The 13,104-nt window shown below is 40.2% G+C and overlaps 1 protein-coding gene across 1 annotated transcript in view; it reads left to right on the top strand.

Annotated features, from left to right (window-relative positions):
- The first annotated feature begins 475 nt into the window (after window positions 1-475).
- The window catches only part of PIK3R1 (phosphoinositide-3-kinase regulatory subunit 1), a 26,144-nt gene continuing 13,515 nt past the window's right edge, over window positions 476-13,104 (top strand). Inside the window, exons 1-5 of the mRNA XM_035892781.1 lie at window positions 476-568; window positions 2,275-2,349; window positions 5,263-5,394; window positions 6,276-6,477; window positions 6,678-6,757. Coding sequence (XP_035748674.1) covers window positions 553-568; window positions 2,275-2,349; window positions 5,263-5,394; window positions 6,276-6,477; window positions 6,678-6,757 — 505 coding nt within the window. The 5' untranslated portion in view covers window positions 476-552. The remainder of the gene's footprint in view (window positions 569-2,274; window positions 2,350-5,262; window positions 5,395-6,275; window positions 6,478-6,677; window positions 6,758-13,104) is intronic.

Raw genomic sequence — 13,104 nt, 5'->3', positions numbered from 1 at the left:
ACGGAACTTTTGTATGAGTGTGAAATACTTGTTTCTACTGCTGTTTCAGGCCTTTGTAAGTCTGTTTTACCCAGGGGATCAGCAGCTCCCAGATGGTGATATGTTTAGCTCCCTCATCTGGTGCACTCTGGATGTAAATGTTTTAGACCAAAAGATTTTTTTTCTTTTCTTCCTTGCATTGTATTTCTGCCCAGCCATAGACTGCAAACTTTTATTGTCTTTTCTTTTCCTACACAATATGGAGAGGGATTTTAGGACTGACTGAGGGTCCCCAAAAGAAAATGCTATAAAAATGCAATTGTCATCCTTTTCATTCAGCTTTCAGATTACTTGTGGAGTGTTCTTGTTTGGGCCTGACAACTGGGATGTTTCTTCCATACTTCAAAATTAACTGGTTGCATTATGTAGCATGACTTTAATAAAAAAATTGCATTCAGCTGTAGCTTGGCTTATTTTTCTTCTTTTTCTTTTACAGCTTTTTCACTTCCAGATCTTTCGGAGCAGTTTGCACCTCCTGAAGTCGCTCCACCAATTCTTATCAAGATAGTGGAGATGATTGAAAAGAAAGGTAGGCTGAAGAATGATCCACCAAGATTTTTTGTTACTTACATAAGCCAAGACTGCAGAATCAGATCCAGACCTAGCATCTTCTCTTTCTAGAGCTGCTAATGTATCACATTTCTCAACAGATATGAAATAATCTCATTTAAGGTTTGTTGCATTGGTGTCTGCTCAGTAGAGGCTACTTGGACTGTAGGAGCAAAGCCAAAGCTTACCTCAAATGACATTTAATCACTAATATAAGTATTGTTGAAAGGTAAGGGAGAAAGGTTTGGTGTTGCTTTATTCTTACTAACTGATAAGCACCTTAAGTTGGTTATGGAAATGACATAATAACATTTAATTGGATACACAACCAAACAAGTAATGTTTTGCCCCAAAGCATGGGGAAAAAAAAAATGAATTATGAAAAAGTTACAAGAACTGTTTTTATGCTTCAGGAAGCAGTTCTTTATTGCTGTTGTATGCTGAGCCCAGCCAGTATTATTTTTATGGTTTTTTGTTCTCCTGCTTTCCTATGTTGATCTCTCTCCATCCTTTTGAGGCTTTCCACTTTCTTATACTATGTCCTGCCTCTGTTGCCCTATTTCTGTCCTCCCGGCTCTTCCTCTGATGTCACCTTTGTAGTCCTGGTGAGGTAAGGAGCAGCTCAGTGGGTCCTGCTCATTCAGTGGTCTTACAGAAAGGGAGGAAGAAGGAAAGTGGTATCCTTGGGCACATGAGAGGGTTCTCACATACTGCTCTGATACTTTAAGAGGGGGTTCTCATGTACTGCTCTGGCACTTTAAGAGAGCACAAGCTTTTCCTGAATGAGTAGGAGCTTGCTAACATCAATGAGAAGGGCCAGCCTTAGCAACAGTTTGCATAAGCAACCACTGCTTCCAGAAAACATCACTGATACTGTTAAATCATGGGTACTCTGCATCCCTGGGTATGGTCTCTTTCCTTGTGTTTTCTCTATTTTCTCTGAAGTTGTAAGCAGTATCTTTCACATGAAAACACTGTATTGGTGTCTTTTATTCAGGTGGATTATCAGACATACTATGTGACATACAGACACTTTCTCTCACACCAACGATGTGACACTCATCCTACATACACTTTGAGGTTATGGGCTCTGCGGATAGTTAATGTGACCTAATGGTTACCTGTCCCATAGAAGGGGCTCTCTGTCTCTGTTGACTGCATAGGGAGCCAAAGGTTAGGCACACTTCTAACTCAGAAGTCTCAGTTAAATCTTTAAAGCTAGTTAGGATGTGTCAGAACTTTTGTCATGTCCCTGTCCTATTCCTGTGGGGTGGCCTCACTCAGGTTGCTCACTTCTCATCCACCTGAAAGACCTGGTGTTTCCAGCTGGCATGTAGAGTGTAAAGGGAGATCTAGCTCCCATGTTGCTCCTGCAAGCTGTTTTCTTCCCTGGGGTATATGAATCTGTTTCCTAGGCCTGGCCTTCTACAGCCAGGCTTGAGGAGAGTTGTATGGAATATGTGGGACTGCTGGCTTCCCTGATCTGCAGACCCAGCAGTTTGCATGTACAAAGAGGTGTCTTACAGCCTTAAAAAGCAACCACATTCCATAGTGTGGTAGGCGGATGGTGGTGGGAGAATGTTGCTAATTTATACTGTAAGTACTTACTTGAAGAAAACGGAAGTATGTTGTGTCATGGCAACAGTCACTGGATTATTAATGTATCCCATCGATTTTGTTTTGAAGGCCTGGAGTGCTCAACTTTGTATGGAACACAAGGCTCAAGCAGCTCAGCAGAACTAAGACAAATCCTTGAATGTGGTAAGTACAGTTCTCTTCCTTAAAGCACTAGACAGATTTTGTGGTCAGACTGCTCCTCTTTTCTTTGTTTTCGTACTCAGCTTGTATATATGTGCTGGTTCTGAATAATGTAATATTAAAAAAACAAATAGAAACCTTTTTTACTTATAACTTTTACACTTAATATGAAAGGTATTTTTCACTTTTACAGGTTGGCTTTTTCTTCAAGCTCCACTGCACGTTTTTTTCCAAGACTAATTGTTTTAATCGTTTCTTGGTCACTTCCTTGTTCAAGGACTCACAGTCTAGCTGTACAGAGAAAAACAAGGTGTTTTGTTCAGAAGCAAGATAAAGAGACACTATTCCTGTAAGGCTGCAGGTTATTATTTTGTAAACAAATGGCCATTTGTTTACATACAGTTCTGTGTGTGCATTTTTTTGGTCCAGTAGGTGGAGAGGTGATGGCTGCACATTCCCTCCCTTGCTGCAGTAGGCTGGGTTCACAGGTTTTGGAAAGTAAAACGCAGCTACACCACTAACACCACATAGCCGTTCAAGTTGCCTGAAATATATTTCCTTCTCTTTTTGGTACTGTTTATTTCTACTTCAGGCCAGAACATACTGGCATGGCAACACTCAGTTGCACTATGAGAGATCAGGAGATATTACAGGAGGAGTGCTTGACCACGCCTTTGTGAGCTGGGGTGCAATGTGGGGTGTGAGCTTCTACTTGCATAAAAAAGCACAAAAATACAGCAGCTAGAAAATGAAACTGGTTACATGCCACGCTGCCAAAGGGACTAAAGAAGCAAACTCAAACTGTGAATTATCTCTCTTCGTTTTTAGTAATTGCAAATATTAACAAAATGAACAAGAGATGATACTATGAGTTGTCTGTTCCTTCAAATCAAAAGAGCATCCTGTCCTCTGGTGATTGTGGTGGGAATGAGGAAGTGCATCAGTGCAGCGAGCAGGGAGAGGGTATGTGCATGTGGTGCTAGGCAGCCTAAGCCATATTTTTAGTATTGTTGTTATACTTTTAAGCCCAGATAAATACAGATTTTCTATAGCACCAATATGAATGTATCTCTTAAAACAGGACTTTACCCTTTAGTAATACTGTATCTTTCTGAGTTCTCTTTAAGATAGGATCAGAATCTTCTGCGACAGAACCGGTGCAGTGGGTGACCAGATAGATGCATACAGACAGATTTCATCTCCTCCGCCTGCCGTCTTTCAATTAGCAGAGTGCTAATTCAGAGACCGAAGCTGGCTTTGGTCTCAAAGTTGTGAACTGCCTTAGTGTGGTGTTCTGCTTATGGTTCAAATGCTCTCCATGTTAATTGGATAACTTCCTGTTACCTTCAACACAGTGCTATCTAGCTCCAAAATCAAAGCTGACTTGCATCTGGCCAGCTCAGCAGATGGAGGACTTCAGGTCTGTTTAGGACATTACACCCAAAGAGTTGGAGAGCACCACAAGTTTATTCTTAGCATATATTCATTATAATAATTTGGGATTTACTTCAGAGAATGGGTCAACACTGAAAGAATCAGGATTTAACTTGGCCTATGAAATAGAAAACATCATGTGAGCAACAAAACTAATTAAAACTATTTCTTATGAATTTGTGGTTGGATTCTCTGACACGTAATTGCTCGTGAAGAATTCATACCCACACTGCAAGTTTTTTATCATCTGAGCCATTCATAGTGTCTTCTTTTCTCATGTAAATTCCTTGGTGTCTGATAAGAATTGAGCTCATACTGCAAGCCTTCTTTTGGGGAAAACAGAAGGGAGGTGGAGGAGCACCAAGTTCTCACTACCTCTCTTGACTGCCTATTTTCATAGTATGTGTAGACACACTGCATATCTGATTACCTCCTTGTTGAATTTGGTTTATAGTGGCCAAATAGATTCAGGAGTTATTTTACAGAGGATTTGGCTAACCTAGAAAGTTGATCAGCATTAATACCCCTAAATTCTTGTACCAAATGTGGATCTTTGTAAACATTTAGGACTTTACTGCACCGAAGTTCCATTGAACCCTAGTCTTGCTTGCACTAAGTGAGCATTTCTGTATTTTCCTATTTTTATTTTTGCTGCTGATATTCCTTGCTCCAATGCTAACAAGTAATCCTTTATGTGACACTCCCAGACCTTAGCCCAAGTCATAACTATCCTGCAAGGATATCAGGTTTTACAAGATAAATCCTAACAGCTGCATAAACCACCAAGCACCCAGTTATGCACGTGTATATTTGTTTCAACTTTCTCACATAAATATTTACAGACTTGGAGCCCCAAGTTGTTAATCAAAATTCCCGTCATAATAGAATTAGCTACCAGTAGAAAATCTGCATTTGGCAAACCCTTTGTTAATACTTATTTCTTACACAAAATATTTACAGGTAAAACAGAGACCTGTTAAAATTATTCTGATGTTCTGTAACATTGCTGACATGCAGCAAGTCACTACCGTTATTCTGAGTTTGTCCCGGTGCTGTGTATGACAGAAGGCCACACAGCTGTGGAAGCCATTTGGTTCATCACATGCCAAAGGCTTGGGCATGGTGTTGAGCGCTGTATGTTCTTCATCTCTGAGATGTTTCTTGGTGTCTTACATTCTTTCTTAGGAGTTGTTCCCCATAACCCATGTGTAAGTTAGCAGTTTAGGCTTGGTATAAAGCCCTAATATCATGAGCCTGTATATTTTTTTCCAGTTTCTTATCACAGAATCGCAAGGGTTGGAAGGGACCTCGGGAGATCATCTAGTCCAACCCCCCTGCTAAAGCAGGTTCTCCTAGAGCATGTTACACAGGACTTCATCCAGGCGGGCTTTGAATATCTCCAGAGAAGGAGACTCCACAACCCCCCTGGACAGCCTGTTCCAGTGCTTTATGCCTAAAAAGTATGTTACTTTTTCCCTATAGATGCTTCTTCGTTGGATTTAGAGACATTTGATGTGCACACTTTATCAGATGCTCTCAAGAGGTATCTCCTGGACCTGCCAAATCCCATCATTCCAGCAGCTGTTTACAGTGACATGATTTCTGTAGCCCAAGGTATGATTATCACATTATTTCAAATGTCAAACAAAAAAGCTTTTGTTAGGATTATGAATAGCCAGTGGCCCAGCTGTCACCCACAGAACAGGGAGGATTCTGCGCAACTTGGCAACATCTCAGAAAACATATATACCTTCACCACTTCTGATGAAAGCTGCTTCAATTCAGATCTAGACATGCATTATTTACTTAGATATTTAGGTAAACATAATGGAAAATATAAGGGATAACACTGTTCTCTTCATTTTAGTAAGTAGAATGACTCAAAAAAACTGGGGGGAAAAATCAAGGACTTATCTGTATGCAGAAAGCTAATTTTTAACTTTTTATCAGTGCTGACAAAGTAAATGTGTTGGAGGTCATGGTGTTCTGCAGTATGTTCGGAGTTGCAGTGAAGTGAGAAGTACATGCATGTAAGATTCACCATCTACAGTGGTCATTTCAAACCAGTACAGCTTACAGGCTTTCAGCACGTGGGCCAAGTATTCTGTTATATATCTCAGGACAGGATATTGTTACTGGTAACCTTCAAAGTTAGAACAGCACCTGTGAGACTTATCTAGTGCATCTCAGAATTACCCAATCATGTGTGACGCTAAACACAAGACAGACTTCTGCCAGTACACTCTGAACACATTGTGGTTTTTACCAAAATGCATATCTGTTTCCATTTGACTTTTAAATACTTGTTCTTTACTCTTCCCTGAACATTTCACCATTTTCAAAAGAAGAAAGAAGTCTTACGGCATTAATGAAGAACAGAATTACTATTTTTTTTCTGTAAAATTGATGTGTCTAAAGGAGTCATATATAGTTTCATTTTACTTGTAGAATGTTCCTGTGGTGATATCAAGAGCCTTTTATCTGTTTGCTTGCAGAAGTGCAGAGCTCAGAGGAGTATGCTCAGTTGCTGAAGAAACTCATCAGATCTCCAAATATACCTCCCCAGTATTGGCTCACACTCCAGTATTTGCTCAAACATTTCCTCAGAGTTTGTCAAGCCTCCAGCAGAAATCTCTTGAATGCAAGGTCTCTGGCTGAAATTTTCAGCCCTTTGGTTTTCAAATTCCAAATAGCAAGGTACGTGGGTCATCTTTATTATGTTTTGTACTGTAAATATGGGTTAGCTACTTACAAAAGTAAGTTTAATGCATCGATTTCCTGACTTTACTTCTATGGTGGAAGACACTGTTTTAAATTTTTCCGATGTTTTTTGAATAATTCTCATGGAACACTTTTGCATTTTTGCTAGTTCTTACTGTCTAATCCATCTCTTGCAGCTCTGATAATACTGAACATCACATAAAAATTCTGGAGGTTTTAATCACAAGTGAATGGAATGAGAGACAGCCTGTACCAGGTAAAAACTATTTTTAATTTAAAAAGTTATATAGCATTGTTGTCTTAAATATTAAAATTCAACTGAAGGACTGTAAATGCTCATTGTTTTTTAATCAAGCTTAATGCAAAAGTGCATGATTACAGAACTAAGTAGAAGCTGTTCATATGTTCTACAGCAGTGTGCAATATTTGTTTTATGAGAAATTGTCTTTTTCATTAAAATAATTTTAGTACCCATAGTTGGTGCAGCCTTAGCACTTCCATTTCCTTTTCCATAAACAGTGAATAGGAATTTGTGAATTTTTAAGACCTGTAAACCAATGGAATGTATATCATACAGTGGTGGTGTTGGTGGGGTAAATTCTAGAGATTTTATTTAACTCTCACTCCCAGGCAAATTTCCTTAGAACTACAATACCTCACAGAGATCATAAGAAGAAAGTAAGATTTCCCCCTTTATTTACGTATATGTATTTTTTAATCCAGAGACACAAAAGGTTTATTCATCAATATCAGTAGACCACACAGAAAATATTAAAACCCCATTCAGGAAAGTTTGATTATACTTGTGATTATTCTGTGAGTTAGCTTCTAATTTAGTCAACAAACAGTAAAACCCAACTCTAATTTATGCAGAAATCCCAGTTTTTAAAGCACGTATTTGGTAGGAGCAAGGCAGAGTTGCTAACTATGTGCAAAGGAATTTATTAATGCAGGGGGACTTTAGATGTTAGCTTAGAGTAATTCCTTTTACAGCTTATTAACAGAGAATATCCGAAAAAAGGATAGGATGATGGTGAACAGAACATGGGTCAGGCTGTAGCTCTCCTGCCTCTCTATTCAGAGTACAAGGTAAAGTTCATGGCAGTAGGATTTATAGGGCTGCTTAAGATTTGAAGAGCTAGAACACAGTAGCAGAAAAGCAGCAGCAGAAAAATGCCTTATTTCTCATTTTTCAGGTAGGAGCATTGTATAATCCCGTTCATCAACTAATGAAGATTAATTTAAAATGGCTAAGATTTTTGTTCCTACTTCTTTGATTGGAAGGCTTTTCCAACCTTGCCAGCTCCATTGTTTAGGAACCTTTTCCTAGTGTTTAGTGTAGATCTGTTTTCAAGTAGTTTATACCCATTTGGTTTTGTTCAATTTTGTTAAAATAGTCAAGCAGGCATTTCCAGAACCACTGTGTATTTGTCTTCCTAATGCTTCATAACAACCAGGAGAGTCCAAATTCATCATAACTATTTGTCCTGTTTTACTAGGAATCGGCAGCTCTGGTATAATAATTATTGTTAAAAAAATATTTTCTTTGCCACCTGTTACAAGCCTTAAAAAGCAAAATATATTATTGAATCCTCTAATATTCTAAAGAGTTTGCTAATAGCATTTTTTTAAATTACATGTTTGCAAATGCTTTAGAGTATGTAAATTTATATGGTTGGAGGCACTGATTGGGAGGTTACAAAGGTAGGGTCAACAGTGAGAGTTTTTTATGTTTCAAAGTGAGAGTTTCTTAAGTTGCACTTAAGAGATCACTTGGTTGTATATCATCTTGGGTTGCTTCATATGATGAAAGTATAAAAGTGAAATGTGCTGATGTGAGAACTACTAATGAGGATGAGGAGTCTAGTCATCTTGAGAGTATCATTGGGGCACTTGAAGAAATGCGGCTGTGTCCATCAGATTTATCGGGTTTGACACTACATTAATAATTATAATCTAACATCTGCTTGGTTTTAATATTGCTTCTGCATTAATTAATGTTTTGTAATGCAATAGTTTATTTTGACGGTCCTCCTGGGATTTTTCCTATGATCTGTTACAAAAATAGAACTCCTTCCCTGTGCATTTCAAATTCCATCCTGGGCAGTGGAATGGTTTTTAGTAGAACATTTGCATATTTATTAATATGCTGAAAAAACCTCAGATACAAATTTTCAAGCTGGTTTCTGTTCTTAGACCTGTAAAGCACCTCAATAATTTTCAAAAGTTGAGTCTTAATAGAATGTTATGTAGGTTTACAGGATTAGGACACGAGTCTGTTTTCTACACCAAAATCACTCAGTGACCTGATCATCTGAAATGCTCTGTTTTTATAGTTCTCACAGAAGACTCTAAGATGTATTTTTCAGAATTATCATCTTCAAGATTATTGCTTGTAGTGGCTTGAGTTTCCATAAAAATCGTTTAGAGACATTGTAATAAAAGGAAGATTCCTAGAAAAGCTAACTTACTTTATAAGTGTTCTGAGAATGACAATTATAATCAAATTTTTGAAGTGCAGAAGTTAAGAGGTTTTAAGCAGAAAGAATCTTGCTACTTGAAAATAATGTAATGACAACTAAGCCACAACAGGAAAGCCAGTCCTGCCAGGTTTCTTCTCCTTTTCACAGGCTGGAGCGATAGCTTCCTCATTTCTTTTTTCTTGCTGTTATTCTCAAGCCTGGATGAAAACATTCTGTCTAAAATGAGCTGGGCATGAAGTTTTAGTGGTATCTTATACAGCACATAGATGCTTTAAATGTAGTGTTGGAGATAACTAACCTGAATAGGGAAGAGGTCTTTGCACAACTGTGGGGTTTTTTCTTATCCCATCACCCGCTAATTATCCTCCTTGCCTCAAAGCAATACAAAGTATGCAGTTGGACCTTATATCTTAGGATATCTCAAAGTTAGTATCTTAAATTGGGCTTCTTTAATTGGGCATCTTATAGCTAGAGTGATACTTTCTATACTGTAATGCAAAACCAGGGGTTACTCCTAGGGCATTATTTGATTTGGTTTTGGGTTTGTTTTTTTTTTTAATCACAGAACAACTCGACTGATTTTTTTTCCTGTCACAGTGTTCAAGAGTAAACTGTGCATTTTTAGTTTGTGAATTAGAATAGTGCTTAGCCCCCCACAACAGTTAAAATACTAAAGTTAAAATGCCTGTTGTGCCTATGTGCGTAGTAGGTGAAGACAATGTTGCAGGAGAAGTAAGTTTGGCGAAGTGGTTGGTGTTCTGAACAACTGTTAACCAGATCCATTTTCTGATTCCTGTCCATTCTTCGAGAGACAAAAGATGGTGGCTAGTGGGCAAGCTAGGTGATTTAGCATCCCGTTTTAACACTCCAACTTGATGAACAGCCACACAGGCTTTAATTTAAAGATCAATGCTAATTTTACGGTCAGAAACAAAGTGCATGTCTCTAAATACGCTATTCAAAACAGTACTATTAGAAGAAAATACCTTAACTGTGACAGATTGTAGCTAACAGTGCTGATTATGTCTCTCAGAACCTCACACATCACACAGAGGTGTGAAGGCGCATGTGCTTTTAGAGGTAAATACTGGAAAATAGGCTATATTTGTAGGTATAGAAGATGGGATGGTTTTTCCAGTTCGTTTTCAAGGCTTGTAAAGGCTCCTGCCTTTCCTGCCTGGAGGAGGCCTGCCCTGGGTGCAGGTCCCAGAGCTGTCCATGAGGCCCGGCGGGTGCTCAGTCGGTTTGGAGCTGGTAGCTGGGAAGGTGTTCATACAGAGGACAGCGGGAAGGATGGGAGAGCTGGGAGGGGATTTTCGGGGGGTGCTCAGGGAGATGTGGGGGTCCTTTCAGGGTCAGAAGCTGTTAAGGGTAATGGAGCAGCTTTGGGTGTGTGAGATGAAGGTGTGCCTTATCGCAGGAAGGCAGGGAGGAAGAGGACGTGGTGGGAAGGCGAGGGGACATGGTGGCAGTGCGGGCGGATGGGCTGGTGAGGAGCAGAGGAGGAGCTGCTGCAGCAGTGGGAAGGAGCTGCCGTCCCGTAGGGATGAATCGAAGCCCTAATGGCCTGCGCACAAACTCAACCTGAGCTGCTTCCTCTAGACTGCCTATCCCAGTTCACTCCCGTTTTCCAGGCTTGTAAATAATGTCGTAAATAATGGCTTGAGCTGCAAAATATTGCAGTCTTAAGCAGGAAGAGGTAGGTTTTACTACTCACAGGGTCATAGCTAAGAACAAGTGGGCAATGAGACTGCCTTACACGTAACCGCTCACTTTTTGGGGATAGGGTGAGAGTCCCAGCAGCATGGCGAAGATGCAAATGCTTTGCTTTTTGGCTGCACAAAACATTACCAAGCGTGGCAGCATTCCCCCTGGAAGCAGACACAAAGCTGCTGCCCAGGACAGCCGCGGCGGTTGGGCTCAGCCCGCGGTCCCGTCGGCTGTGCCTTGGAGACACAAACAAGTATGTCGGAACGCTGTCCCTTGTCGGGACTTTCCTGCGTGATGTCACGGGCTTGGCTGGACTGTCAGCAGCGCCGAACGTGGTTTGGGGGGTGCAGAAGGCAGCCGGTCCCGGGGAGAGCTGACATCTCACCGGAGGGACATTGCGCATCTGCACGTCACCCGGCAGAGGGCTCCCCTTCTAAGCGAATGGAAATCCAGCTTCGCACCTGATGTAACGGGGAGCAAAATGCCTTGTTCATCACCGTGCCTGGGAACGCTGCCTTCTTGGTTTAGGTTTTGACAGCAGTCGATGCTTTATCTTTCTTGATACCTAATTGAAAGGATTTGGTGAAACTGAAACAACACGTATGATGGTTACTAGGTTTTTTTACAGATTGATATGAGGGGTGTCTGTATTTGTATGTAAGTATGTGTAGCACACACATGCCAGCCTGTCAAACTTGATCAGTTCTCTTCCTGCTTCATACATCACTTTTTAGGGAAAAAAAAATGCTTTATAGATAGAACACTGAGTATGGCTGCAAAAAATACTAGACTGCTGACTTTCTGCAAATACCAATCTATAGATTCAATGGGCACCCCTCAAAGTTTTGAAATTTAAATGCAAGTAAGATAGGGCAGTTGTGTAAAAATGCAGGTGTGTGCATGTCAGTATCTTTTTTTGACAAGACACTTGATTCCCTTCTGTAGGATGATTAGGAACTCATTTTTGCACAAGGCACCAGGATGAAAAAAAAATAAAAATTGAACTCAGGAACAAAGCCTTATCTTTTATCTCTGTGTGGGTACCTGTGCTTTTAAAAATGATTAGTTTAGTGAACCAGGATTGGGTTGTCTTTTCTCTCATGCTTCTGTATTGCGGCCCTATAAACCAAGAAATGTTATCAACCCCTTCTGTAATTTTAACAGTAAATAGGGGACATACCAGTTACTGTCAACATTTGGATTAGTTCAGAAACACAGGTTACTCCATTTTAAGTAGGCTGTACCTTTATGACTGTGTGGCTTTAAATTATATATGGGACTGACAATTGTTCAAATAGGCAAAGACTAAAACTAGAAAAGCAAGGGATTGTTACAGGTGAAGCTAATCAAGCAACTGTAAAACATCAGAAATAGTACTGCAGATGTTTGGGCTTGCATTGTGAGGTACAAGTGGGTTTGGTATTTTGTAGCGTAGGAGGATTTTGGTAGGTGGAGTTTTCGGGAGGTGAAAACTTTTCAATGCCGTTTGACTGCCATAAGGAGCACAAGCTGATCTCAAGGAACACAGCTACTAGGAGTTCTCACTGTTTCCAGCAAGCGGGAAGAAAATACTAATCCCCTTCTCTTCTTTCTCTGAATTAAATCTTGTAGTATGCTTCTCCTTTCACTTTGAATTTATTTCCTTGTAAAAGTATAGCTGGCAAAGAAGTTAACTTCCGTAGGCAAAGGGGAGCAGGCTCTTCAGCTGCTGCTCTGTTCCTTTAGCAAGTCTGATCTCCACCAAACAATAAGGGACGGAAAGTATATTTGACCTAAACCGCTCCCTCTCTGTACAGTCGCTTTTCCTGCCTGCCCACCCAAGAAATGAACAGTCCTGACCTACTGTAAAATGCCATGGATATCGACAGGTGTTTTTTCTACTATTTTCAGTTTATAGGAAGTGGATAAAATGCCTCACAGCGTCATGCTAAGCATCTCCAAGCAGCACCTGTATTTGTGATCCAGCGTGGGTGTGAAGGAGGGGATGCTGTGCTTGCAAGCAGGCTATTTTGCTTGCACAGGGCTGCTTGGAGAGATGCTGCTCTTATCAAGGAAGATTTTGTTTCTAGTTTTTTCCTGCAGTAAGTTAGTTAGCCACTTCCTGTATTTGGCTGTTCGTGGTGTTTTCTCGACTTTGATACTGCACTCAGCAGCCAGTGACAGAGACTATTTCAAGGACTCTTACAGTGGTCTCCTCATTTACTTAGCTAAAATGAGAAAGTTAGCCCTGCATTGGCCACTTGTTAGCTGATGACAACTTTTACTTTGAATCTGCCTCCCCCTCCCCCACCTGAAATCCCTGGCTCAGCAAATATTTGAACCTGCCCAAGTTAATCATGAAACTGAGATCTTTATCTGGGAGAGACGACATGCAAGCTACTGAGGGTGGTGGTTTCTTTTTTTTTTTTTT

The sequence above is a fragment of the Egretta garzetta genome, unplaced genomic scaffold (genome assembly GCF_000687185.1).
Source record: "Egretta garzetta isolate BGI_Z169 unplaced genomic scaffold, ASM68718v1 scaffold424, whole genome shotgun sequence".
Lineage (NCBI taxonomy): Eukaryota > Metazoa > Chordata > Aves > Pelecaniformes > Ardeidae > Egretta > Egretta garzetta.
The sequence above is the reverse complement of the archived record's forward strand: the minus strand, read 5'-3'. Positions and strand labels throughout refer to the sequence as shown.